This window comes from Topomyia yanbarensis, chromosome 3, assembly GCF_030247195.1.
Source record: "Topomyia yanbarensis strain Yona2022 chromosome 3, ASM3024719v1, whole genome shotgun sequence".
Lineage (NCBI taxonomy): Eukaryota > Metazoa > Arthropoda > Insecta > Diptera > Culicidae > Topomyia > Topomyia yanbarensis.
The window spans coordinates 38,244,753-38,272,460 of NC_080672.1; the positions used below are offsets into that span (position 1 = coordinate 38,244,753).

Genomic DNA, 27,708 nt, shown 5'->3' on the forward strand with positions numbered 1-27,708 from the left:
ATGTGAAAAAATCTCAAAAATCGATCGGAGCCTTTTTGACCTTTGTCCGAATACGTGAGGTTGGGGTTATATGGCCTTTTGTCATTCATATTAAACTTCATCATTTTCTCGTGCATATATCTCTATTATTTTCTGATTGCTACTTCAAAAGTTATAGCATTTAATGTATTTTTCCTCCATATTTTCCCATAGCACCAATTTCAAAAAATTTCAAGCGAAGTGGGTGGGGGTCTAAAATTGTCCAAATGATGTGAAATTTGGCATCTGACCTTACTTGGACATTTGTCACAATATAAGAGGGGGGCCTTTGAAAATTCAAAAAAAAATTTTGCAATGCCCTAGTGTTCATGAATGTTATGTGTTGTGGTGATACAAACAGCTATCTTAATTATACCGAACTAATAGAATGAATATGTCAAAAACTTGCCAAAAGGGATGATAGTACTGCAAAGGGGAACTGCTCTCATCTTTAACAATTGTTTGAGTGATTGTCCAAGCAATTTTTTGCTCATATTTGCATATCCAGAGAGTTACGGCCCAACTAAAGAACACCCAAACTGAGGAGCCTCCATCCATTGGAGGCCCTGAAAAATCTATTTCTCTGCCAATATATAAGAAAAGTAAAACCATGCGCCTACAAAATCCAAATCAGAACTAAGATATGTAATTTTGCAGACATTTATAAAATGCTTTGTTATTGCTCATTTAATTCGGAATGTGATCACTTCAACGTTGGTTGTCTCTGATTTATTGTTCCAGGTACGGCCCTCATTTCGAAACGGACAACGTGACCAACATTACCGTTCAGAACGGCGATGATTTATTTCTTAGCTGTAGGATAAGTTTACTTCAGGATAAAACGGTTAGTCAATAAATTTTTTTTGTCACATCATACACCACAGAAATCTGACGAAAAGTACTGACATTCTCAATTTTTTTTTCTTATCGACAGGTATCGTGGGTCCGACGGAAACACGGCGAAACAGACCTACAACTGTTGACAGTCGGGAAGCAGACATACTCGGGTGATCCTAGGTACACGATCGAGTTCCAGTATCCGAACAACTGGCGCTTGAAAATTGCGGCTGCCAACAAAAACGACGAGGGTGTCTACGAGTGCCAGATTTCCACCCATCCACCCAAAGTGATAATCTACTATCTGCACGTGAATGGTGAGTTTTTTAAATGAATCATAAGATCCAGAAACCATTTTAAAAATTCTATATAACACAAATCCGTAGCGGAAATGTTTCTAAGAAGTGTATTACCGTTCAAATTCATCGCTGATGAGAATCAAACCAGCTGGTATCGAGTTCCTTCCTTTAAATGTAATTTTAGCAATTTCCACGAAAATGTTCATCTCGGTTCAAATCAATTACTGCTTCAATTTACGCCCTTACCATATTTCCCAGAATGTAGCTGTGGTAATTCTGTCTCAAACACATCACCGTTACGCTTCGCCAGTTACACCGAAGCGACGGGCGAATTAGAACGATCGTGACTGAATAACCAGACTCACGCGCTCTGCTATCTTCCCATCTGTCACATTCACATGACTTTCCAATCCCCTTCCGGATATTTATTACGTACACAAAATGCATCAAATATGCTATAAATCACTGATACGACCATTCCTGCACACATATCGGAAGCCACATGCTCGAACCCAGCGCCTTTGGCGCCAGAAAGCATCACATACATGTGTGTAAAAGTGAAATTTGACTAATATCCGGAGCGCAACGGCAAAAAGGGCATGCTAACATATCGGAGATATTTTTCTTGACACTTCACAAAGCCGCTGGAAATTAGCATAGTTTGCAGTCTTTTTTTCGCTCTCTCTCTCTCTATCGGATGTTGTTTGGTTTGGTGACGGTGGTGGTGTTGCTGGTGATGACGACGACAGGTCGGAAGAAAGTTCTTATTTTAACTTATTCAACCCCCACGTCATGGGTACTGGTGGCTTTGTCGTCAAGAAGAAGGAATCAAGAAATGGATGCAGCCCCGAGCTACGGAAGTTGTGAAACATATTCGTTCATAACTCAAAAGTACCTGAGTCTGTGGCTGCCGTTCGGAAGACTGAAATGATTTCCTTCTGATTTTATCGTTTGAAATATGACTAGGTATGGTATCTACCTATGCAGAATTTAGTTCCGAATTGTCACGCATAAATTTGAAGCTTGGTCAATGGTAAAGGGTGAAAACGAAATTATTGTAACACAGTAAATGTACTGTATCAATCGAACAGACGCAGCTCGTAGAGCCGTTTTATACATGAATTTTGCACAGCTTACATATATTGGATCAACTATTGAATAGTGGTTGGTGCAATTCTTGGTACTTGGTACTTCACTTCACACCACCCATAAAAATTTGTACTGTCGGAAGCCATTCTCATTTATTTTATTTAATTTTAATCCACTTCCTAAGCATGTCAGTCGCATCCGTCACTTACACGGGAAAAAACCGTCCATAAATTCACGATTTCGTCAACTGAATGATTTACGAAAATCGTGACCAAGTTCCTGAAATTATGGATAATAAACCTTGTATTCATGAAACTGATTGTGTTTTCAAAAAACTAGTTTGCGCCAAAAATATACAAGGCATTACATTCCAATGTTTGGTTGGGTTACTCTGGACATGTCTAGTTTTTGTTATGGTTCTTGTTCATAATTTGAGGATACACTGATTCGCAGAAAGTATATCGACTAAATCAGCGGTTCTCAACCTTTTTCATATCACCGACCACTGTTAAATCCGCAACACCCTACGGCGTAACATCAATTTCAATGTTTATTTTTGTTATATTTGACACGACTCAATGCGTTTGCATGACTGAGCCGTGGAGCTTTCATGTTTTTACATTATGTAAACTAAAAGAATAACACAAAGTTACTGCGGATCAGAGGGTCTTGTGTGTGAGAACTTTTTTCGTGGTGGTGATGCATTACCTGTGTCATCCAACACAACTTGGGAACTAGCCTATTTGCCTTCTCTCGCGTAATCATTCACGTTCATGTCATGATCGGTACAACTTTCATTATGTTTGGAGTTCTTGCTATTTATCTATGCTATTTATCGGGTCGGGTTTTAAATATCTCTTTATCGACATTTATTGTGCTGCTTGTTGGTTTGGAGACACTAGACCAATCGTTGTTCTTTCGTTGTTGGAACAGAAAGTTAGTTTCGATATACAAAGCAATTATTCGTTGATTAATTGATTGTCTTATCAACCGTTGAAAACTGCTTTTGGTGTTGGTTGCAGTAGGTTGATTTTTCTTAATAACTTCGAAGCATTGTTTTCCACAATGTGCCGTCTGGTTACAAAGCTAGCACGTAAGAATCTAGCCAGGCAAGGTGAACAGCGTTATTTGCCAAACGCATTTTAACAACGTTTTATCGTTATTCATATATTAAGGATCTTAGCTTTAATGTTTTCATACAGGGTGTTCGGTTCATGAGTAAGAATCTCTCGAGGGGTGATTTACTGTCATATTTGGAGAAAAAATCGTTCTATACATACCATCAAATCTCAACCGTTACAGAGTTGAACTTTTCGTGCAAAAAAACTTGTTTATCTTAAAACACCTCTAACTCAAAACATATATCTCGTATTTTAAATCTTTTAGTGCCATTGGAAAGGTGAGAAAATTTTCTATTTAATAATGTTCTCATATCTTTCAGATAATTAGTTTAATTACCTTTTAGTTGTAAAGTATTTAAAAGTTAGTGTTTTTGATGAGGTTTTTGTAAATTTTCTCAAAATAATGAATTATGATTATAGCAATACCTATTATCCAAAAGTTGGGTTTGAGGGCGATTCATAATTTGTTTTTCAACATAATATTCCTATCTCTTCTCGTTTCCTTGTAATTTCACTTCTAAACTTTTCCTGTAATTGACTTGCAAGTCCTTAAAAGACTCTAATCTAAAAAATATGCTTTATATCGCTATTACCAGGGCTTCATTGGAAAGCTGAGAAAATTTCCTTTCGATGTATGCACAGATATCTTTTAGTTAAGTGTACTACATGACTTTTTACTAGTAAAATAACTCAAAATTTGCGTTGTTGGTGATTTTTGTAATTATTCTAATTATTAATCAACTAAATTTATCGTCACATTATTCATTTTTTGCCCCTTAATTTTCTCTACAACTTATTATTTGACACTTTATCCCTATCGCTTTTCATTTCGCTGCAATTTAATAGTTAACACAGCATGGCCTCATCACAAATGCAGTGGGTTCGAAATCGTTGTTTTTGCATATGAAACGAGAAGATAAAAATGATTTTGCTTCGAAACTAAAAGAGATAATTGAATGGAGTCAAAGGAAGAATTGTAGAGCTTGCTGAGATGCATTAATTCCATGATAATAATGGTGAAGTTTATTATTTACTATTTTAAGAAAATAACGAAAATGCTAATAATAACACTAACTTTAAACTAATTAACTTCTAAAAGAATACTAAATTCACTTAACTGAAAGGTATTAATACATTTTTCTCTGCAAAGTTTTCCTAACTTTCGAATAAAAATAAGAAAAGGTACAATAAGTGCCATACTTTTTCAATAAGATCTAGTATTAGTGAATATGAGATAAAAATATCCAAGTTCAGTAACCCAAACACATGAAAACAAGACAAGATAAGTGTATCATGTCAAAAAACAAATTATACAACTCTTCAAGACTAAAAATTTGAAATATTGAAACGGTGATGTTAACTATTAGAATTTTCGCGAAATGAACGAAAAATCGATCAAAATTGTTAAATTTTAAATAAATTACAGTGAAAAAGTTACTTAACCTCATTAGCTCAAACATTTAAGAACATTTTTCAATGTAAAATTTTCTCACCTATTCAATTGATCCAAAATATTTGAAATATAAAGTTTATTTTTGGAATTAGAGCTATTTTAAGACTTAGTAACGGTTGAGATTTGAAGGTATGTGTAGAACGATTTTTTTCTCCAAATATGACAGTCAATCATCTCTCGAGAGGTTCTTAACCATGAACCAAACACCTTGTATACAATACCGTGTTGCATGTTAATCTTCACAATAGAAAGATGAACGACTACTTTGTTTTCAGTAATGAGAGATGGCGTTTGGTCACGGGTTGCTTACATTAATATTTTATTGCACCTATCACCAACCTTTCGAAGGTCTATGCCTTCATCTTCAGAGCATTCTTGTTTGTGTTTTTTTGCCCTGAAGATGAAGGCCTTCGAAACGTTGGTGATAGGCGCAATAAAATATTAATGTAAGCAACCCGTGAGCAAACGCCATCTCTCATTATGTTCTTCACAATGATTTTTTCTGCCCAATCTAAACTTTTATACGTTATCTATGCACAATTTCTCACGTGGTGTAACTGTATGTATGTCACTTCCTTCACATTAAGATTCGTTTTTATTTTTAATAACAGTTCAACATCATATACTGTAAATCAAAGATTTTACTTAAAGACAATCAAAATTATATTGTCCCGCTTTACAGGCACTTTTATTTACTGGTACTGAGCTTCAACCAGAGATGTTAATACTGTTTTGGAAAATCGATATTAGTTGCTATCAATATATTATTATCTGATTGTTGCGAAAAATCTTTCAATTTCAATATTCGACTGGAAAAGATATTCATTTTCACGGACCCGAGAACCTATTCACGGCCTCCTAGGTTGCTGTTACCGTGATATTTAATTGATGAGTTGACCAACGGTATTCATGCTTTTAAAACTTTGGTCACGAGTTTCTTAATTTATATTCACCTTATCGTTATATTTTATTTCATGAGCACGAATGATCAGTCGTGAATATTATACTAGTAACCATAAACCAGTTAACGTATACATGGACAATCATTTATGAATTTGTAAATGATTTCATGGGCACTCATGGTGACTATTATTCTAGAAATCATGAACCTGTTCACGTTTCCAAAAAATAACATTTCATTATTTTACAAGCACGAATGATGAGTAATGACTAATATACTAGGAATCATGAACCAGTTCCCGAATACATGAGTAATATTTTATCGTTTTGTGAACTATTTCACGAGCACAAATGATCAGCAGTGACTATTGCTCTAGGAATCATGAACTAGTTAACGAAAACATTATTTCAACATATTGTGAACTATTTCACCAGCACGAATGGTAAGTTGTGACTAATTTTCTAGGAATCATGAACCAATTAACGAATACCGGAATAATATTTTATTATTTTGTGAACGAGCAAGAAAGGTGAGTCGTGACTAATTCACTAGGATGAATCAATTCACGTATACATGAGAAATATTTTGTGAACTATTTCACGAGCACGGATATTGAATCGTTACTAATATGTTAGTAATCATGAACTAGTTCACAATGATTGAAAGGATTCATAAATAAAATTATGAGTATCGTGAAATATTTCACGAGAAAACATGTTTTGATTTTATGAACTAATTCACAGCCACGAAACCTAGATCATATTCAAGATGTAATAAATCGTGAATAAGTACATATCGAATAGTCGGACTCTGAATATTCCTAAATGTTTGAATGAAATGGTTATGGTGACGTTACTGAAGGGGAAATGAACAATTTATAAATAATATGAATTTTTTTAAAGGTCCTGTTTCCGTAACGTAAAAACATGATTGCTCCAGATTTTATGCCACTTTATTAAGAGTTTTAAAAACATTTTTTTCTGATATTTCTAAATTCCCACTTCTTTACGGCCGACTAGGTATCGATTGGTCGTAGTTGAACTACGACCAATCGATACCTAGTCGGCCATAATGAAGTGGGAATTTGGATCAAAGGATTCATGTTCTTGGGGAGAAAATGCTTCGAATTTGCTGCATACAATCTTCTGGTACCCTTAACTGAGACTCCGTTTTGTGCCTTGTAACACTTTAAGACAAACAAACCGGTGTAAGCAATGTATACTGCAATGTCCCTGTTTGGAGGTTTAAAAAGTTTCGGCAAAGACATATGAATACAACAAAATTTGTATAACATACAACTGACTCAAACTGAATTTCACTTTGATCCAGTATACTGAGGAGACAGTTTGAACGATTCTAGATTACAGTGTAAATCATTAGATTCTCCAATCCAAGTGCCGTTACAATATTCCGATTTTGACCCAAATATTACGCACCCATCTTTTTGACAATGCAAGTGAAACACAGATTTTTTGTTTATTTGCATGTTACATTTTAAGTTTCTCAAAACTAGAGGATAGCAATATGAAATTATTTGAAAGCTACATTTATAAACTAAGGAGCAATTTTCATACTATTCTTTTTTATTTTAGGGACATCATTAGACCAACTTAAACTAGTAAAACAGTTCAAGACGAATTGAGTTTGTATTAAGACTAGGGTTGGTGGGAGTATAGTATAAAAGGTACAAATAAATGATCCAATACCTCTGAAAATATCTATATGCGGAGTTGAGAATTAATCTCAGGTGAAGGAAGGGTTTAGCGGGTAATATTTTGTCTAAAGCATGCAAATGACATAAATGGCGACAAACAAGTCTTTTATGAAGGAATACCGCGTCTATGTATCCGCTCACAGCATTGAAATCGATGGTGTGGTCATCGATTAGAGTTTGTGGATCTACTGAATCATGGGGATCGCTGTTTCAAGTAACCTTTGCTTCATTGAGCGATAATTTTGAATGGCACTCGCACTACACGGGACAACAGTGTGTGTGTCCTTACAAACTCGTATTGGTACTCAATTACGCCTCAATCATTAATTTCCATCATCTGCTGACCAGCTCCTTTCAAACGACAACCATATTCATGATGATTTCCAGTTTTTTTTGATTATCGGAAACCGCCTTGGATTTCAAAATGGCCTTAATCCTCAATTTCCGGCATATGCTGCCTTTCAAATGACACCTATATTGAAGTTTTCACTGTTTGAGGTGATAGAATTCAAAATGGTCTCAATCATTCGTTTCCATCATCTGCTGACCACCCGCTTTCAAATGATATTCATATTGATAGTTGTTTTCATATTGATGATGGTTATCACTTCAGCAACCGCCGTTTTGTATTTCGAAATGGCCTCAATCATCAATTTTCGACATCTTTAGACCACCTCTTTCACATGACACCCATATTGACGGTGGTTTTCGCTGTTTTGTGGTAACCGAAAGCCTTGGATTCCAAAATGGCTTTCATCGTCAATTTCCGTTACCTATCACCTAGGACTTTGGATAAGTTCGACTGTTTGCCCGAATCTTATTTGACTGGTGTGACCCAGCGGTATCTTTTCATATGACAGGATCAAACGAAAGAGGTTGCACATGAACTGCGAGTTATTTAAAAACAACGGTGAATGAAGAGCCAGGAACCGAACATTAGTTCAATAGCAACCGATGTGTTAAATATATTTGAATCTTGCCGTAGCCAACTGATTGGCTGTGTTCATTCAGTGTCGATTGGATGAATTAAATTTTTGCTGCACTGGTGAGAATCCTTAAGCTGTCGCATACGAGGTGACAGACCACCACGCCACAAAAAATATTCAATATACATTTTCTTCTATCTATTCCAACGCCGTTGCTGTGGCCGCGTTGAAATATCTAGAACAAAATCCATAGTGAATATTTGTTGTGACGTGTATCCTGTCGCCTCGTGTGCGTTCAGCTTTAAAGTCCTAACTGATTTTTGAAAGAAACCCGATCTGTCGAGTTACTTTTGAGATTAACGCTGAGCGATTGAACGTTAGCTTAGCATCTAACAAAACGCCGAGGTTGCTAATGTGATTTACTCTTTTGAGCCTGTACTCGTCGATTTTGTAGTCGCAATGTATCGGATTAATCATGTGGTGGGAAGTAATTAAATGACTTTTCGAAATGCCACCAAACATCAGCCAACGAATATATCCAAAAGCCCTTGAAGACGGGCGCAGTCATCGATAGAGCGAAGTGCCAGGTATAGCTTCAAATCATCTGCGTAAACCAGTTTGCATGCAATACCAAGCAACAAAGAAGCATCATTGAAGTAAAGCAGATAGAGCAGTGGTCTCATGTTGCTACCCTGAGGGACTCCAGATTTGTTCGTAAACCGAGAAGAAATGCAAATGCACACGCTAAGTTTTACACAAGTAAGTACAACCAGTCAACAACTTCCGCCATGCACCAAGCCGTGATATTATTGGTAAGAGTAATTGTCAAAAGCATCCTGCAAATCTATGTACACTGCATCAATTTGTACCTTTTACTCCATCCACGAAATGTAGAATGGCGTAAAATCGGTAAGATTTGTGTTTACAGATCGTCCGAGTATAAATCCAGGTTGATCGGTGAAAATGTAGCTTCTTGTGCAAGAAAATACGACAGTTCTCACAATTATTTTAAATAGTATAGATGCGGGGGATAAACTACTTATGCCACGGTAGAATCTTACATTTCTATTTATTTACACTAATTACAAGAAAATGTGCCATTTTAGCAATATGATATTTGCACAGAGAACCAGAGACATCGGGATTGTTGAAAAGAGCATCTATTGTGAGGAGAATCCAGCACTCTTTTGCAGAAATACTAGAAAGAAATTCGCCACTCACCACCACAAATCAATCTGGGCACAGGAAGAGTGTGACCCTGATGATCTCCATATGGAAACAAATATAACAACTCGAAGAATCTCCGACTGGTTGGGTCTATGTCGAGCGCCGGAAACTTTGTGATATTGCGGGGCTCTTCCCGGCATCGAGGGGAATTCAGTCCTCAGCGTACGGCATGACGGGGTTGACTTCTAAGTGATAATTGTTTTAGATTACTCCACGATCTTTGCTACAGCTTTAAGGGTGCTTTGCTTTACCGCCAATGACCACATATCGGACCCACTTATGTTTCTATGAAACTGAGAAAACGAGCGAACGGCCAACCCTACGATACGGACGTGCATATAGTACCACTTAAACCATTCGAAGAATAGGGACATGAAGCTTGTACTGGCAACAATAGAGTTCCTTTTTTGTGCTGCTCCCAAAACGCTTTATAAAATTTATAAATTTTACTATTGATTATGCCTTTTGTCACGAAAATATTTTTTTGTTTCCACAGGTACAGACAGCCTGCTAAATAAAGTATTTCGATACATTTTTCGACATTGTGATCGAATGTCAACCGGCTATTGAATAATTTTGATACTCTAGAGAAGGTACCCCCTATTCAGTCAGAAGATGGTTGAATAGAAGTGTTTGTATTTTACTCTTCGTGATTTCTTGATTAAAAATGTAGTTCATCGTAATAATACATTTTTTGATCAACATATGTCTACACTAGTATCCCATCTGCCAGTTTTCGTTACTGTTACAGCTACTGTTCCATCTTGATCTTACGAGTCGCCCAAAACTATCAGCTTTGTTGGTTTATATTCAGTACTTGAATATATTATGTCTTATGTCCTAACCTTGACCCTAACCCATTACAACCGAAAGGCTCCTGAGTCAATTAAATAATAAATAATAAATTATTGCTAAATATATACGAAAAATTGGTATAAGAATATTTTTTATTAGTGAATATTAAAAAGGAAAAGAATACTAAATTGTGACGTTGGATCTAGTGAACGCAGTTTTCCACTGTATATAAATCAAATTTTTCTAAGGAAATCATTTTCGGTATTGGAGGTTAAATATTAGGAGGTCATTCAGTCCGCTATTTCCTTCTTTACCGTCCATATCATCATCGTCGTACCATGGCTGCATGTTCTTGTTTGCTTGTTGCGCTCACGGACTATGATTATAATTTATCGATTTTGTTGGCTATTTTCGGTAAATTGATGAATAAAAGAAACGAAAGATATGAAAAGTGAAAGACGGATTGGTATTCTAGAGTGAATCAGGAGGGCTCATATGGACATAATCAAAAGGAAATGCAAAGAATACTTTATTGTGTTTTCATAGGTATAGGCTTTTTCGCTTGTGTAGCTGACTGTTGGTTTGGAGGTACTAGGCATATAGTACACTGATTGCCCAGCCATTGCGCACTAAGAAAATAATATACAAATAACTCCGTTTCTCGTTAACCGCGGAAAATTTATAAATAATAGAAAAAGATGCCAAGATGAACAATAAGCCTCCTCACGAAGCAATACTTTAATGCCGTTCTGTGGCAAAAAATAGGTAGAAGTATAAGGAAAATAAGTTATTTTAGTGATTAGACCCAAAAGTGAATCCCATACAGAGCCACAGTTTTGAAGCTTCAAGTTTGAGCAAATTCAAATTCTTCAATTTATTCTGTAAGAAATGTAAAAATGCTTCGCTATTATTGTGAATCTTAGAAGCTGAAAATATATAGTACATCCAGAAACTGTCTATCACTTTCAACGGCACTCAAAAATCGTCAAAACCCTTCTCTCCACTGCTCACATTTCTCCATAACGACCTAAAGTAAAACACACGAGGCAATATTTCAGCATTACCCGTGCCATCGTGATCCGATACCCTTGATACCATGCGATAAACTTGCTCGGTTTATCTCCGTTGTCCCCGAACATATCAAAAAGCTAGAGGAAGACAAACTTTTCATCTAATTCCCATTACTAAATCAGAAGATAACAGCGACGAGGAAAGGCGTGCCAGCAAAAAAAAACGAAAGTTACTTAGAAGTAGCTATCTTCCACGTACTGACTATCGCGGGGAAAAAAACTCACAAAAAGAAACAGCTGTCTGCACCGAGATGAGCCATTTCGCCTTCACCGAGCAACGCTCTGAAACCCAACAACGAACGACCCATCCAGAAAAGATCCATTTAGATGGGCAATAAAAGGTTAGCAGCAACTCCCGGCAGCATTCGGGCGGGGGCCCAGCGAATCTCGGCCGAAAACTTGATTTGTGAAATGGCGTAGTTTGTAAATCAAATTTATTGTTAACAATTTATTTGCCTTCTTCTGTATCCCTTACTATTCGATGGGTTATAAGGGGGCTTCTGTCAAATCTTATCCGTGGAAGGACTTCGGCCACGTATTCAGCCACATGGCGGCTTTTTCACTAACGGCTTTACAGTTTGCTCGTGAACAGTACTGATATGTTGTACTATGACGTAAAAAGAAATGAGAAAGTTTTATTTTTAGACCTTTTGATTGTAATAAAATACTACTACTCCTGTGTACGGCTTATCTTTATGCGTGGAAAGAAAAACTTTACATTTCCCAACGTTGAAACTGATCATAGTTGTTATACTTTTTAGACACAACTACTGTGTAAATTTTATTATAAAAGATGCAGTCATTCCTGAGATATGATTGCTCAAAGTGGAACCTTCCGTCTCTTTTCTGGGATAAACGACATACAATATAGAACCTCGGGAATTGATTCCAGAAAAGTGTTATATATTTTGTGTTAGTTATTACTCCTCCGTAAAACGACGTTTTTGTAAAAAAATAATTTTTGCACTTGTATACCAGTTACCATGACCTTAATCACAACAGACAACGTATTACAAATTATTTTGGCGGCCACAAAGTTCCAACGCCATCGAGATAGTTTTCTACTAGTTTCCTGGCATTGAATTGGACTGTATATATGTCCGTTGGGAACGAAATTTTCTTTACAGATTACACTATGTTTATGGAACCATTTGATGCATATGATCCATATGACAGCATCAAACGAATAATATAGTAGAGTTATGAGCCTATGATGGTCGCATTAGGAAGTCGCATTATTTTGACCGTATTACTCGGTCTACAATCGCTAGTATGTATATTAATGTACCTATATATGCAATATTTTTGCTTCCTTATAATAACACCAATACACGCAAGAAAAACTCCAATCGAGTGCCATTTGAGTCAATGCGAAGAACGAAGATGGTCGATACTGCCCCATCCAACGGCCGTAAATGGGGAATGATGATACAACGAATACGGTCAAAATACAGTCAACACTCTAAAAACTAATTGTTAATTCAGACTGAAAGGAGAAGTTGAATGCGGTAATCACAAAAGACACACAATACACTCGCACACACCCAAACAGAGCGAGCTTAAAACTAGCGCAGTTTCATAGCTTTATATCTGCTCGTGTATGCCATAGTTCGCTGGCGTAATGCATTTTTTCCTGTTTCTCAAGTGAACAGTTTGAAAGTTTACCAACGACCAACAACGACACTATGTACAGTAAAATAATTTCCGAAGGCATTTCTGTCCTATATCATTTAGTCAGGTTTCTATTGTTCTATCCTTTTACTCTAAAACACAACACCATCCGTCACTTTTGCCATCCATCTCGCGAAGCTGACGATGGATTCTTCCCCTCTTTGTTTTTATTGTTCCCGTGGTGCAAAAAGTATGTTAGTGGAGCAACAAAAAAAACCAAACAAAAAATAGAGACCAGAGCGACGGGCTACTGGTTAATTCCGTGGATGGTCCTTTCCTAGACACACCAGCTAGAATTAGAGCAATTCCGAAAATTTACTTCAGAGCTGTCGTCGTCGTCGTCGTCGTGCTAGCACACACAGAAAACAACAGCAGCCGGGCTAACAACCAACAGTAACAGTAACAGCACAACAAACAGTTGAAGTCGTTGTGGCGTGAATTTTCGCCCTTTATTGTATGCGGATGTATTTCCGGCTGCAACATCACTTGGTCTCACACTTCAGAAAGGCGTTCGAAAGTGTTGAGCGAGGAAAACTTTTCGGTTTCTGCTGTCCCTGCAACAAAGGAGGGTTGATAGTCTTCCGGCGTAGCAGCGGGTTCACTTTTTGATCTTTTGGGAAAGCTAAATTGGGCTTACAAGCTTCTACAGTTGATAAGATGAGTTTTGAAAATTTATTAGTTGCTATAGTGTTGCAGCGCTTGTTGGGTCGTTCAGGAGGCAGTTTTGATTGGCCAGTGTTTGATTTGAAATTTTAGAGTAATTCACTATGGAGGATACGGTATTTCGAATTATCGACTTTATTGGACACTAAATACTTATGACACTGATTTGTTTGGGTACTTCTTCATTCGTTGCTTAAGGTTGTTTTTCGATCTGGCCATTCACCCGTGGTCAATATGGGGCCGTGATTTTACACTTTTTCCTCTGCTAAATGTGCCAAACATTTCTTAAAATTGTGGACCGTTATCAGCTTTAGTCAACAACGGTATCGACCTAACGGAGAATTATTTACAACGGCGTTAGTATTGTGGGAATGCAGGCTACCACACCTATGCTTTCTCAACTGAATCTACTGTGTACATACCCTAACGTGCCAGCTCTGTAACAAGGCAACACACAACGCAACACAATGCACCAAAATTACTAAGGAAATGTCACACACAACCTTCACCGGCATTAAATCTCAAACAAGCGATACTGCTGGTCTGGCGGAAAAGTATGCCGGAACAGTAAATTCTCCGCACAGTGTTTCCGGCCACTGTGCTGCGCCTAGTTACTCCGAACCAACAGCCAGTACCGCCAACGCTGAAGTAAATGACGAAAAATATGGATATACGACGTGACCCATAGGTCGACAAACTATCAAGGTCATCCACTCGTGAAACCTATACAATATCAACAAAAACGTCGAACATCGAAAATGATAACATGAGTAAAAACTGGTCTATTGAACTCCATACAACACAAGGTGACGCAGGTTATGGATCTCCATCACGGGAAGTAACAAATCGCGTACACAAGATCCGTCAGACGCATCATTATATTCTATTTATTTATTTTTATTTACTCTGCTTTCAATCAAATGACCTTAGTGTGACTTCCGACCCAAAACTCATGCAAATTTTCCATATTGGGAAAAAGTTTTGATAAGACCAATTTTTGTGCTTAAGGACACAAGACCTGATGTAAAGTATATTTTTAAGTGTTTCGGATTCTCCTCGTCAGTAACTACCACCAGTTTAATGCTAGTTAGATGAATCCAAACCAGCACCAAATTGGCGCTAGTTAGACACTAAAATCCTCTGTGTTTACTATCGAGACATCACTCGGTAAAAGTCAGTTGTTTAGCGTTCACTTTTTGGATTTTAGTGTCTGTCTAGTGCCAATTTGGTGCAGATTTAGTCTTATCCAACTAGCATTAAGCTATTGTTAGTTACTGAAATGTTATGCGAAACACTAAAACACATACTTCAAAGCTCATTCCGTGTAATGAGAGAGAAAATGATATAGCTTGAATTGAGGCACGATCTTGACAGAAGACACTTGTCAGTTAGTAAACATCTTTAAATAATGGAGATCTGGCACGGTGGCTGGACTCAACTCCTAAATTTTCAACGAAGGCACGGTTCAATCATCATCCGACGGACACTAATTTCTGCAAATTTTTAGTTGTAGAGGATGGTCATTGTGCTTGTGGAGGGGGTTTCCAAGACATTGAGCATGTTGTTTGGTCTTAAACTAAACAGTCAGATCCCAATTAGTAGATGTTTTACCATTCCAAGAAAAACCATCCCGGGTACCTGATTGTGACGTCCTCATTTTCAGTGATCTTCATTGAATGGACTTTGTCTATCATTTGCTAAAAACGATAACTGTTTAAATTTAATTATTCCCATCTAATCTAAAACCAGTAAGCTTCCCCCTGTTTGTTTTCTTCTTCTGCCCGAATCAGAGCTGCGAGCGGTGATACAATATCTCAAATTCAGTTGCCTATTTCAACGCGAATTTTTCCAAAAAACCAGGGTATATATTGCGCATCTCGAAACGAAAGGTTTATTGTATACAAGCTTGTATATAAAAGTCGTTGCAACTTGATTGAATATTGCGGCTCCAGAATTATGTTTTAACACCTCCCTCATTCGTTCACTTCCAAGCTGACTGAAGTTTCACAATCATTCGAATGCCTTTAGTTCATCGAAATCATAAATTAATTCACCAACCATAGCACATTATTATATGTAGAAATGTTGAAGGTAGAAGGTGCTCCTACCCATGTCGACCTTGTTGCATAATTCCCGTGTATATGGAAAGTGACAAAATAGAGGTACGACGCTACAATCTAGCTCCACGTTTCCTCCGAAAGCCAATTGCAACAACATGTCAATATTCTAAAAATCCATTACACTTCTTCTCGGATGTTCCCAACGGTGTTCTTGTTTGACTATACAATTCAAAGCGCAAGAAACTTAAATTACGCAGACCCATCAAGGTCAGATCCTTACGTGCCAGTTCTGCAATCAGACGGCACACCATGGAAAATCAGCAAAATCAAATGTAACCTTCAATATCAATATCAGCTTAATCACAAATGATTGCTCGCACCCTAACTGCTGTACAGAAAACAAATTTCATTCAGAATTCATTCACTCAACTGAGACTGTATATAGTTCCACTAAACTGACAAACAACACCAGCAACGAACAAGCAGGTATCTAACAAGACCATTACAAGATCGTGACCCGTAAAACCAGTTTGTGAGCTTGTGCTACCACCCTTGGCTGCTACTCTGCTATCGATCTAGACTAGCTGAATCACTAGCGTTATCGATCTGGACCAGGGAATCAGTAGATAATTATACTTTTGAGTAGCGAAACATTTTTCAATGTGACACTCCTGATAATCCTGTAAATGTTTGAACAATACCGGCGCCGGCCATGCCCGAATGTAGATCGCGAAAGGGAAGGGAAGGAATGTTAGTCTGAAACTTGCCTTTGCTAGAGGCCGCATATACTACTGCGCACTCCACAAGTATCACGGGAGAAGGATATTTGTTAGTAAGTATAGAGACCATCCTAATTCCGCTACGAAGCCAAAGACCGACATCAGAGAGGTGAATTCACTATCTGGGCTAGATATCGACCCATCAACTCATTGACCAGGGACCAACGGCTTTACATCCCTTCCGAAGGAAGATGTGACCACAGATTTTTTCACCTCAGAAAAATCTCAGCGACCTCGGCTGGGGGCTGGGATTGAGTCCAGAACAACTGGAATGGGTTGCGGTCACACTTACCACTCAACCACCGACGCCGTCCACTATCGTGATCCGTTAAGCCAATAGACAAACTAAAACACCCAACAGTGAACTACAAAAGATCCATAGCAAAGACAGCGACTTTGATAGATCCAACGAAAGCGGACAAACTGACCCGCAAGCAGCGGCTCTGAAAATGGGTCCCCTCTGAGAAATAAGATGTCAACACGAAAAAACAAATCGCGTGTCTAGGATCCCACAAGCATATGTTTATCTTATTTATGTATTGTAAATATACAAGGGACCCACGGCCCTGCTAAGCTAACGCAATCAGCAGTGCCAAATAATCGAATTAAATAATAACCAGACGAACCGCTCAACTGAAATAAAAAAAAAAGTCCAATGAAAAAACTATTTGACAAAAAAATCAAGAAACTATATTTGTATTAATGTATTGAATGACATTTGGACCAAGTCTAATAAAACCTCCTTTGGAATTTTTCCACGAAAAACCTTCTATTAATGATAGGAAAATTCAAAATCTTTAGCAACGTTTCTTGATGCGCTATTTTCTAAAATCTTACCAAGACAATAATCTGGAACATGAACTTGTCTGGTCCAAACCTTCTTGCACATAGCTAAAATACAAAATTAACGAGATAATTACTTTTGAACAGCCTTTCACAGTTCTGTACGACTGTTCATGTTTTTGCTTTGAAAACATTATTATTATTATTATCAAACGCTAGTTTTATTAGTTGAAATTTCCACCAATAGGTTTTTCTGGAACGAATCACGATCAACTTGAAGCTCGATAAGCCTCTTCGTATGCCGCTACTATTCGATTTGGAATCATGATATATGACGATATTTATCCAAACTATGAAGAAAAAACCGAAGGATCAAACTCATTAGATACAAGCCAGTTGGTCTACTCATATGTAATATTGTCGGAGCAGAAAGTTACATCTAACACATCTTTCGTCACAGATAGTGCAAATCCTTTCTAATTGTCATCACTACTGATTGATCTTGCAAAAATGTTATTAACAAACGGACTGCTTGTAACAGTACAGGTATCACGAGTTGTGAGCTTATATTTAAGACAAGCGTCAAAAGCGCTATTTGCAAGTAAATATGAATGATGGATTTCTGAGTTAAGTTTATTTGACGCGGCTGCATTTATACACACCAAAAAATTATGAAATTTACACGACATGTTAATCAATACGAATGTAAACATACAGCGATTGAATCCAAAATTTGATTGAAAATTACGTTCAAATCAATTGGAGCATCAAACAGCATACAATTTTACACTTTCATTCATGTAATATTACATGTCATTCATTTTACAACAATATTCGAGTAAAAATACATTGAAGTGCATTCGTTTTCCGTTTGAAGAAACTGTAATTTTCAATCCACGTGTAAAATTATAATAAAATTCGTTGAAGAAAGCACGACAAGTCATGTGTATTTGTGGTGAAACTTAATTTTACATTTATATTTATGCTCCCAATATGTGCATGAAAATAAACTTAAAATTACAAAATATTTTTATCTGTGTATCCAACATAACCTTCATGTGCGCCTTATTGCCATCTTTAAGACTCAGAACGATCTTAAAGGGTGATGCGATCGAACATTAGTCAACTTCAACTTGACGCATTTTTCATCTCTCATTGAAAAAACTACACATAATTCATTTGAAACATGTAAGTGTAACATTATGCCAAGTGAGAGCAAGGATGTGAAGTAAACAGATCGGAAAACTAGAAGTGGCAGGGTCATTAGAACAGGCTTAATATCGTACGGGCTTAATCTTTGTCTTCTGTTAATGAGGGTCGAGCTTAGGCCTACTGTTTGATTGTGACTTTTGCTCTTCAGTTGTGAAATTGACACGGAAGCAAAAGGAGCAAAATGTTGCTCGCTCATCGCGAAAATCCGATCTTCTCGCACGCCAAGTTGGTGAAATTGTTAAATGTGGCCAAATTAACTGTGCCCAATATTTTAAAAGTGTTCGAAAATCGTTTTTTTTTTTCGATAGCCAGAAAGACTGTATCGGACAAAACCGGAGGCCACAAAAACGTCGGAAAGAGTGGCCGATTGTTTCAAGCGGAACCCCAACCTCTCCGTCCGACATGTCGCGCAAGCAAGCTGGCAGTTTCGTCTACAACGATTCATCGAGCTAAAAAACCAGCCGGACTGTTGACTTATAAGAAGATGGTGACTTCAAATCGTGACGATAAGCCAAATAAGCCGACCTGAGAACGAACTGTACATGAAGATGCTGACGAAGTTTGATTGTGTGCTAAAGGCAGAGCCGTAGCGTGGTCTTCCAGTCTCAGTTTTGCGCGTCTTTGTTTTTTTTTGTTTTTCTTTTCCGTCGGCCTCTGTCCGCACTGAGTGCCAATCACCGACGCCAGAGAGGTGACACCATCATCTGGACCCCATATATAGGCCCATCAACACATGGACCAGGACCAACGACTCTATTTCCCTTCCGAAGGAAAACGTGACCACATATTTTTCACCTCAAAAAATCTTACCGACTTCGGCTGGAACTCAACCCAGATCCAATGGAGTGAGTGGTGGTCACGATCACTACTTAACCGCTTGAGGTTGGTGGATTGGTGAATTTCTTTCGTTTCGACCGAATTCTCACTGACAACTGAAAACTTAGCAAATGTAAATTCTTCTAATAAAATCCAGCTGGTGATAAAATTAATGTCGAACAAGATGCGTTATCAAAGACTTGTTGCGAAAGATTCGACGCAGAAATGCTGAATGCTGAAAAATGTGCATATTGTGGGAAGAGTTCACATGATCTGTTACCATGCCCCGCGTATAAACAACGCCTGGAGAATCTGAAGCCTTCTCTTAAATAAAACTATAAGCACTGTTTTGTAGAAATACTGTTGAGAGCTACACCACTCGCCACGATATATCGTTTAGCTAGCTTGGCTCAGGAAGAGTACGGCCCTGATGATTCCCTTGTGCGGACTGTAACTGCTTCTAAAAACTATAGGCTGATGAAATTTATTGTAAAGACTCATTTTTTTCCCTTGAGAAGCCATTAAGTACAACAGCTCGAGATACAGCTGAAACAAAGCCGAAAAAAACTGCCTCTGATATAAGAAATTTGAGATCAATCAAGGAGTTCAAACGCTTCCACCAACACTAAACATCTAAAGTGGTTTAATATTTCAACCAAAGATTCAACTTAGTGCAGGATTGGTTAGGTCTAGGTTAGGTAACGGTAACTTTGTGTAAATGCTGAACTCCTCCCTGCCCCGAGAAGAATCGAATTCTTACTGTTCGGCATGGAGTTGTCTTCTCGATGATAATCGATCTAGATCTAGATCACAATGTTTGCTAAACCTTTAAAGAGGTGACCTACTTTATTGCCATTGAATGTAACCTCTCCCATTTATGTTTTTTTTTGAAACTGAGAAAACAAACGATAAAGTGTGCAATAATTTTTGATATTTTTTTATTTGAAATCTTTTTCAGTTGAAATGTTCGTGTCGCGCAACTCAAGTATGTTCGTTATTTACTCTTTTATCCTTTTTACATTCGAGAACGACACCAATTATTGTGAATAAATTTGAATGGGACTGACAGGGCCGTAGCGTGGTTATCGGGTACATTTGGTTGAGTTCCAGTTTTGTGCACCTTTCTTGTTTAAATTAGTTTTTTTGTCAGTTCGACTTTTGAACAATAATTTAGTGTGTACCTGGGCCAAGACATACTTTAAACAGCTTTCTGAACAGGACTAGAAGCGGAAAGGTGGTAGAGATTATTAAATACATTAAACTGTCGAAGCTCACAAAGAAATATCTCGTGTTGCAGGCCGTCTGCTCCTGTGGCTTGAAAGGTCAGTTATCAGCAAGTTGCATTTCAACGCAACGAAAGAGTTGTACAGTTAGTTTTCAGTGACACTCATTTTAAAACCGAATGCAGGATTTTTGGATAGTCCAAATATCAAGAAAATAATCCACGATACCATTAAAATTATTTTTTTAATTTGGTTCAACCATTATTTAAGCGATACTCAATGCTCCCAATTTCGTCATGTTTCTGTTGTTATCGATACCTCCGAGAAAGAGCAGTGCCTATCACTTCCGTCCAAAGCGTGTTAGCTTGCATGATAGAGTGAAAATTGGACCACTATCGTAGGAAAAAGATAGGTTGGTACAAAACCCGCACACCTCTCCAAAGTCAATGAGAATGGTCCGGGACCAGTACTGTACACGGAAAGCAACGAAAACATGGCTGTGACATTCAACGGTTCTAGCGGAACAGATAGGTACCGAATGTTGCTTCGTTCGGATTCTGATTCCGATTGAAGTTGTGAATGTTTGAATTTACCTACCTACATAACTACCAGTAGTACCAGCTTGCACCGTCCCACAGCTATAGCTTTTATGTAAAATGGATGGCAAATTTGAACGTGGACTAGATGGGTACCTACTACTTCAGCAAAGGCTTTGATTTATTATTTGTTGCACTGAGCACAGCGAGTCCGTGCGACGATGCTTTGTGACCTGTGAGTTATTTATTCTGGGCATCAACCATTTCATCTACACTGTCAATTGATAGGAGCAGCAGGCTTTGATAATGACTTGCTTTGATCCTTTAAAAATAATAAAAAAACAGATAGTGAAAATAATCTATTCCAAACAGTCTCTTTTTTACCAGCAATGCGAGGGTGTCCGATTTAGTATTTAACATGAGTAATTAATTTGCATCGTGTACTAAAACCTACTTGTCAATAGCTCTCGAGTGGATTGGTGATAGTAATAGATTATGATGAATGGGTTCTAAGCATGCTTTTTGTGTGGAATTTCGCAATCGAACTAATATATCATGTTTCGATATAATAGGGACGGGTAGGGTAATTGAGTTTGTTGTCTCATTTGTAACAAGTCGTGCGATACATTGATTTATTCGACGGAGCTTCGGAGTTAATAGACTATGTCGGGTGGAATTTAGAGATGCACTGTTAATCAATGGGTGCAATCAATAGGTCGTGTTTTCTCGGGCACAAATTAGTAATCGCAGTGACCGTTATTTCGGATAATGCGATAATGGATAATGGATATCACGTTCGTTACGAATTTATTGTTAATTATGTAAATGCATTACCATTATCCAAAAGTAATTTGAATTCAACGAAATTGTTGATTCTCTTTAGGAACCTATTCATGAGACTTTTGATATTCAGAAAAAAAATAGGGCTATTATCACCATTGTAATGTATTCATCGTTTGGGCCTAATAAAAATTTGTAGTTCAAGTTCGCAGATATTTTTGTGTGTTCAAAGTCTTTTCTTAGGCTGTCTTATCAGCATGGAAATATTTAATAACTTCGATTTAAAAAGAAACGGCGATTAAAATCAGTCCTTGCTTTATTGAATATTGGCTATTGAAATTTCATGTTGCTTTGCGTGAGAATAATATATGATTTACAATCACAATTGATTCAGTTTGGCGATTTCGGCACATTGGAACAGCAAATTTTAAAATTGATACCTCAGACAAAGTGAAAATAATTACTAATTTTCAGCGATATATTTTCCGAGTCTCAGTAAAACAAACGTGACTTTCACTGAACAAAAGAAATGCTCGCTGAGTGCTAGGCTATGCGGATTTCGGCAGACGAGACGAAATATGCTAAGATTCAACAGAATAAATTGAGTGTGTACAAAATGTATCATAAACCGAGAGGCTCCGCATCAACCAAGGATGGTTTCGAACGGACCCGTGGCACAAAGAGAATTGAAAACCCCTGTGTTAGAATATCATACATTCATCTCATCTCCCTTAAGCTTTTTATTCCATTAGTTAGAGCAGTACTTGCTATCCCTGTTCAACATATTGGCTCAGAAGATAGTAAAAAAATAAAGACCACTCGATTCGAAGCCTCCTTTCGCAGGTACTGGTAGGTATTCTGCACATTTTTCATAGCAGTTTTATTACAAAATCATTTTAAGCAGCATAGCAAGGGTATTAAAATCAATTTAGATACAACCTGTAAGCTGTACATATTCAATAAAATAGTTTAACATCTTTACTTATAAGATAAATGAAGAATTATCTCCCCGACAGACTGTAGGCTACAGAAATCTTTTCGCTAATCACGTTTCCTCGAGACAGTCTACTTTATTCTAAATTAATTACCATTCACAATCTGGCAACCCCGCACAAGATCCAGCCTAAAGCTTGTCTGAAACCGGTAGGTCGCAAAGCAATGTTCTCTCGAATCACAAAGATACTAGCTCAGATCTCGTGACTTTTGATTAAATTCCTCTGTGCTGCCGTAGTTAGCACCTACACGAAAACGTCCGGATAGTGTAGAAATTTAGGGGAAATTAGATGGTTGTTATAAGGACCATGTTTTGCTAGGGAAGCTATAACTTTCGGTGTCTTTCTTTTCTACTGGTCTAATTAAGAAAATACGACGACATTGTGTATTAGATTTGTGCTCCTTCTAGAGCACGTTGCGAAAATATCACGCTGCACAGTGTCGCCTAGCCGGACATAACCTCAAAATTTTATTTTGAATTTTTCATGAGTTAACAATTTTCTACTAGAGTTTTTTCAAAATATTAAGTCTAAAGGACAAAATATATATTTTTACAGCATTTTAAAGGTTAAATAGACGATCAATTCTGAAAACTGTATGCAAACCTGTGCTATTTTAAATGACATTTGAAAATTAGTGTACTTTTCGAAAATTAATGTCTTGTTATGCCCCTTTCTGCCCCGAGGTATGAAAAATCTTTCATGATATATCTGAAGGGGATTCATGGTAGTGTTTGATTACCCAGGATTCATAATATAATTTATAAATGTCAGCATTATCAACAATTGAAAAAATATGTATTTTGCTAAAAATTCACCTCACCAAAGTTTTTGAAAATGAATTTTCAGCAACTTTTCCGAAGACCACATAACTCTATAACGAAAGATAATAATTTATTCCATTTTTTTTTAATTTTCTGCAACAATGTGCCGTTTTTCACTTGATCCCTTATTGTCCGGTTTACTTTCAATGTAGATTCAGTACACTATCACTGGAATTTTCGACAAAATACACTCAGCAATATAAATTCGTGCAGGAAATATATATTAGATAGAAAATAGCCATACATAGCAAGTACGTGAGCGGCACTCACCTTCAGGAACGACTATTTGAGCCGAAACGTCAACGTACAATGCAATCCAACTAAAAATAGTTTTTTATCGAGTTTACCTATATGTGAGCTACAACATAAAATTTGCAAATCGATGGACTGCTTTTTCTTAAAACCTCGGAAAACGAACGAGAAAACTTGAAATTCCATAAGACGCAAGCTGGGGTTAGCCCCTTTCAGACGCTAGTTAGTACTAGAATTACCTTCATGGTCAACTGCTAAGAGCAAAAAATCAAAAAATTGTTTTCAAATTTTTAATATGACAATCCACGTGGATTACTTTGAGCTATTGAAAATGCAAAAACGTCAATATCGGAAAAAATATGGGTTGTGCCATTCAATTGTTTTTCTTCAAAAAATGCAACAAGCGTTTCTCCAAGCATTCTTTGAAATAAATGTCTTCATTGATAGAATTAACTGTCGCAAAAATTTCGCGTTTCATCCCACATGTGCAAACTGTTACCAAATCAAATAATTTTATTAATTATTTTACTTATTTAATATTTTTCATCTGACCTACGTGGTCTTGTCTTGATCGCGTGGTCATTCGTTTGTCTTGTATGCTAGTGTGTAACTTCGCCAAGGATAAATTCGACTTTATAACCGTGTGTTCATTCGCATATTCGTGTAAGTTCTTGAATGATTGCGCGGATCGTGAATCTGATACATAATTTTCAGCGTATTGTTCAGATGTTACAATGGAATGAGTTCTCCCATACCATTCCCAATCATGTCGCCATGGGAAGCGTTTGTAAATTTATAAGGGCTAAAACGTTCACTTAGTCGTCGGGGTGTTATCCTGTTCGCGAGATCGCGGGCGCAGGTGTGGGTGAATGATCGCGAAGGGCTCGAGCGTTTGTATGCTAACATGTTTGTCGCGTGTGCTAGCGTATATGTACCTACGCTTGCATAAATTCGATTTTATAACCATGATGCCACTCGCATATTCGCCTGTATTCTTGGCTGTGAATCTGGTACTTAATTTGCAGTGTATGGTTCAGATGCTAGAATAAGATGCCCCGTATCATCAGAGTTCCCGGTCATGTCGCCATGGAATGTGCTGTTTAGTGGGTTTGATGCTGATGATTCATTTTCGGTTCCTTTACTAGGAGAGAGCACCCCTCATGCCACTAGAGTCCCAGTCATGTCGCCATGTAGCGTGTTTTCTAGTGGATATGGGAGATATTTTATTGAATGGTCCAACTGAAGGCATAAGTGTAGGCTTCTAGGACCGAGGACCGATTCATGATCGTGCGAACAGTGGGCTAATGTTTGAGACCGCGTTTGTAAATTTGTAAGTGCCAAAACTTTCAATTAATTACAATTGTGTTTTAATATTGACAAGATCGCGGACGTAAAAATGTGTGGATAATTGCAATTGCATGTTCGCGTTTGTGGCTAAGCTTGTGTTATCGCGAAGGACACGAGCGTTCGCACGTGTGAAATGAGGAAATGTGAGTATATATGAGAAAATATGCAAATGATTATGTTAGTGAGTGTTAGCGAGAAATAATTTTAAATGTTGTAAAAAAAGGAAAAATAATATACCGAATGAAGATAAAAAGATGCAAAAAGATTAAGTAGAAGCGTATAAATTGACCGATATTATTTTTGGTATACATGAGTTGTGAAAAAGCAAACTAATAGAAGTACAACAAAAGCAAACTAATGAAGTAGAAGAAAAGAACACATGCAATCAAACTAGTTGAATTCGTCTAAATGCCAGCAAATCATTTTTATTTACCATTAACGACAATTGCATTCTATTAGAATTTTTTCATACTATACTGACCGGGAATGGATAATTTATCCTTAATAATATACCTTAATTTATCCAATCTAACCTTCCCGATCTTCTCGGTCTCCTCGATGCACCACTATCGAGGCATAATTTAATAATCATCTTAAAGCAATTGTCTGTCAGAGGTTCCTTAAAACTGATGCACGAAATATGCTTGATGATGTTTCTAATACCATCAAACCCATTAATCTAAAGGAGGAAATAAATTGCAACATCTTCATCTTTGATTCGGAATTTACTGGGTGAAGTAGCTTCGCATACTTTGTGTTACCTCTTAGAAAATGTTCTGCTAAAAATTGTAAATATATAATAAAAGGGGAGGGCATAGCGCAGTAGGCAAAACGCCTGACCTGAGTTAAATGCGTGGGTTTCATGTAAACTGTTTGTGGCTAACTATAATCATTTTCTACTAGGCATCAGAAATTCAGTGAGCTCAACTTAGTTTCTGAATCAGCTTCTGCACTTGAGCTGGAATCTGCCAGAATCAAGACGGATTTCTGATTCCTTTAAGAAAGAGGTTATTCTCATAACCATACACTCTTATCATTAAAAATATTGGTATAAGAATCAGTATTATTAGAAGCTTCATTTGTATTGAGTATGGAGATCGGTACAAAACCGACAAACCGGTATATCTGGTAATGCTGAAGCACGCCCCATTTTTTATGAACAGTTGTCTAATCTGGTCGCACTGCCTGTTTTATAAATCTAAGGAACCATTAAAGCACTTATACACACGAAGAACCTACATAACTGATATTGTACTCATATTGTTTGACAACATCATCACTAATAGTCATTTTGTTGTTCATATTCACACTATCAAATATTCACACAAGCCCAAATTTTGTATATTAAAAACGCTTCACGAAAAAACTTTTGTAGACATTATGCTTTACACTACTCACGATTAGGAACCAATTATACATCCATCAAAACTACAATTGTTTGTCTTCAACCACTTTTTTCTTGGGCAGAATCACTCCTAAATTGCGTAAAATCGTTGAACATAGTATAGACCGGTAGGAATCAGTGCAACCGACACCAACTCTCATTGGTGACCACCCCGTCAATTTCGACATCGCGAGCTGAGACGTAGACACGATACGTCTTCTTGAGGAGTTCGCAGCAAGCAATATCGTTTGCCTGTTTCAAACTTATCATCACGACCTTGAGTCCATCCGAGCGAACCTTTATAAATCCGAGTCAATCGGAGCCTTGGAGCTCCAATCTGCTACGACCATCCTTCCTTCGATTTTTCAGGAAAAACCCTCAGTGCCCACACAGACAGGAAGGAAATTATAGAATTGTTTGAAAACAAATTGAAAAACTGAAACGAATCTTTAATTCGGTTTCCAACGATGCACCGATTCAGCATATACAGTGGGCTATTTCTTAAACCTTACACTGTGTGAACTATACAATGTGCTAAATTCTCACAAGGAAAGAAAGCACAAATCGAGACCGAAACAAAGCGTATATTCCCACATGTTACGTTATGGGAAGATTTAAACAATACCTCGAATCTAGAGATGGTACTATTTTCCTCAAGTTTCACAATAAGTAAGTCCATTATGATATTTATTGACAACAACAACATTAAATCGTTTGGAGATTCGAAAAATCTGGATGATAATTTTAATAGTGTAAACTGTTAAGCTAATAATCCAAACTACACACAAAACATCACATTTTCAACAAATTCACATCGAGCGAACATTAAAGATCCCATCGATATTTCCATCATTCAGATTGTACCGAATTCGAGAGCTTTTCTCACTCCTCGAAAAACCACTTCAATGTGTGATTCGCCTCTCACCTCTGCAGCGT

The 27,708-nt window shown here is 37.3% G+C and overlaps 1 protein-coding gene across 4 annotated transcripts in view; it reads left to right on the forward strand.

Moving 5' to 3' along the window:
* The window catches only part of LOC131690863 (uncharacterized), a 362,721-nt gene that overhangs the window by 300,833 nt on the left and 34,180 nt on the right, over positions 1-27,708 (forward strand). For all 4 annotated transcript variants that reach the window (XM_058976933.1, XM_058976935.1, XM_058976934.1 and 1 more), the window contains 2 exons: positions 760-862; positions 953-1,172. In XM_058976933.1, coding sequence (XP_058832916.1) covers positions 760-862; positions 953-1,172 — 323 coding nt within the window. The remainder of the gene's footprint in view (positions 1-759; positions 863-952; positions 1,173-27,708) is intronic.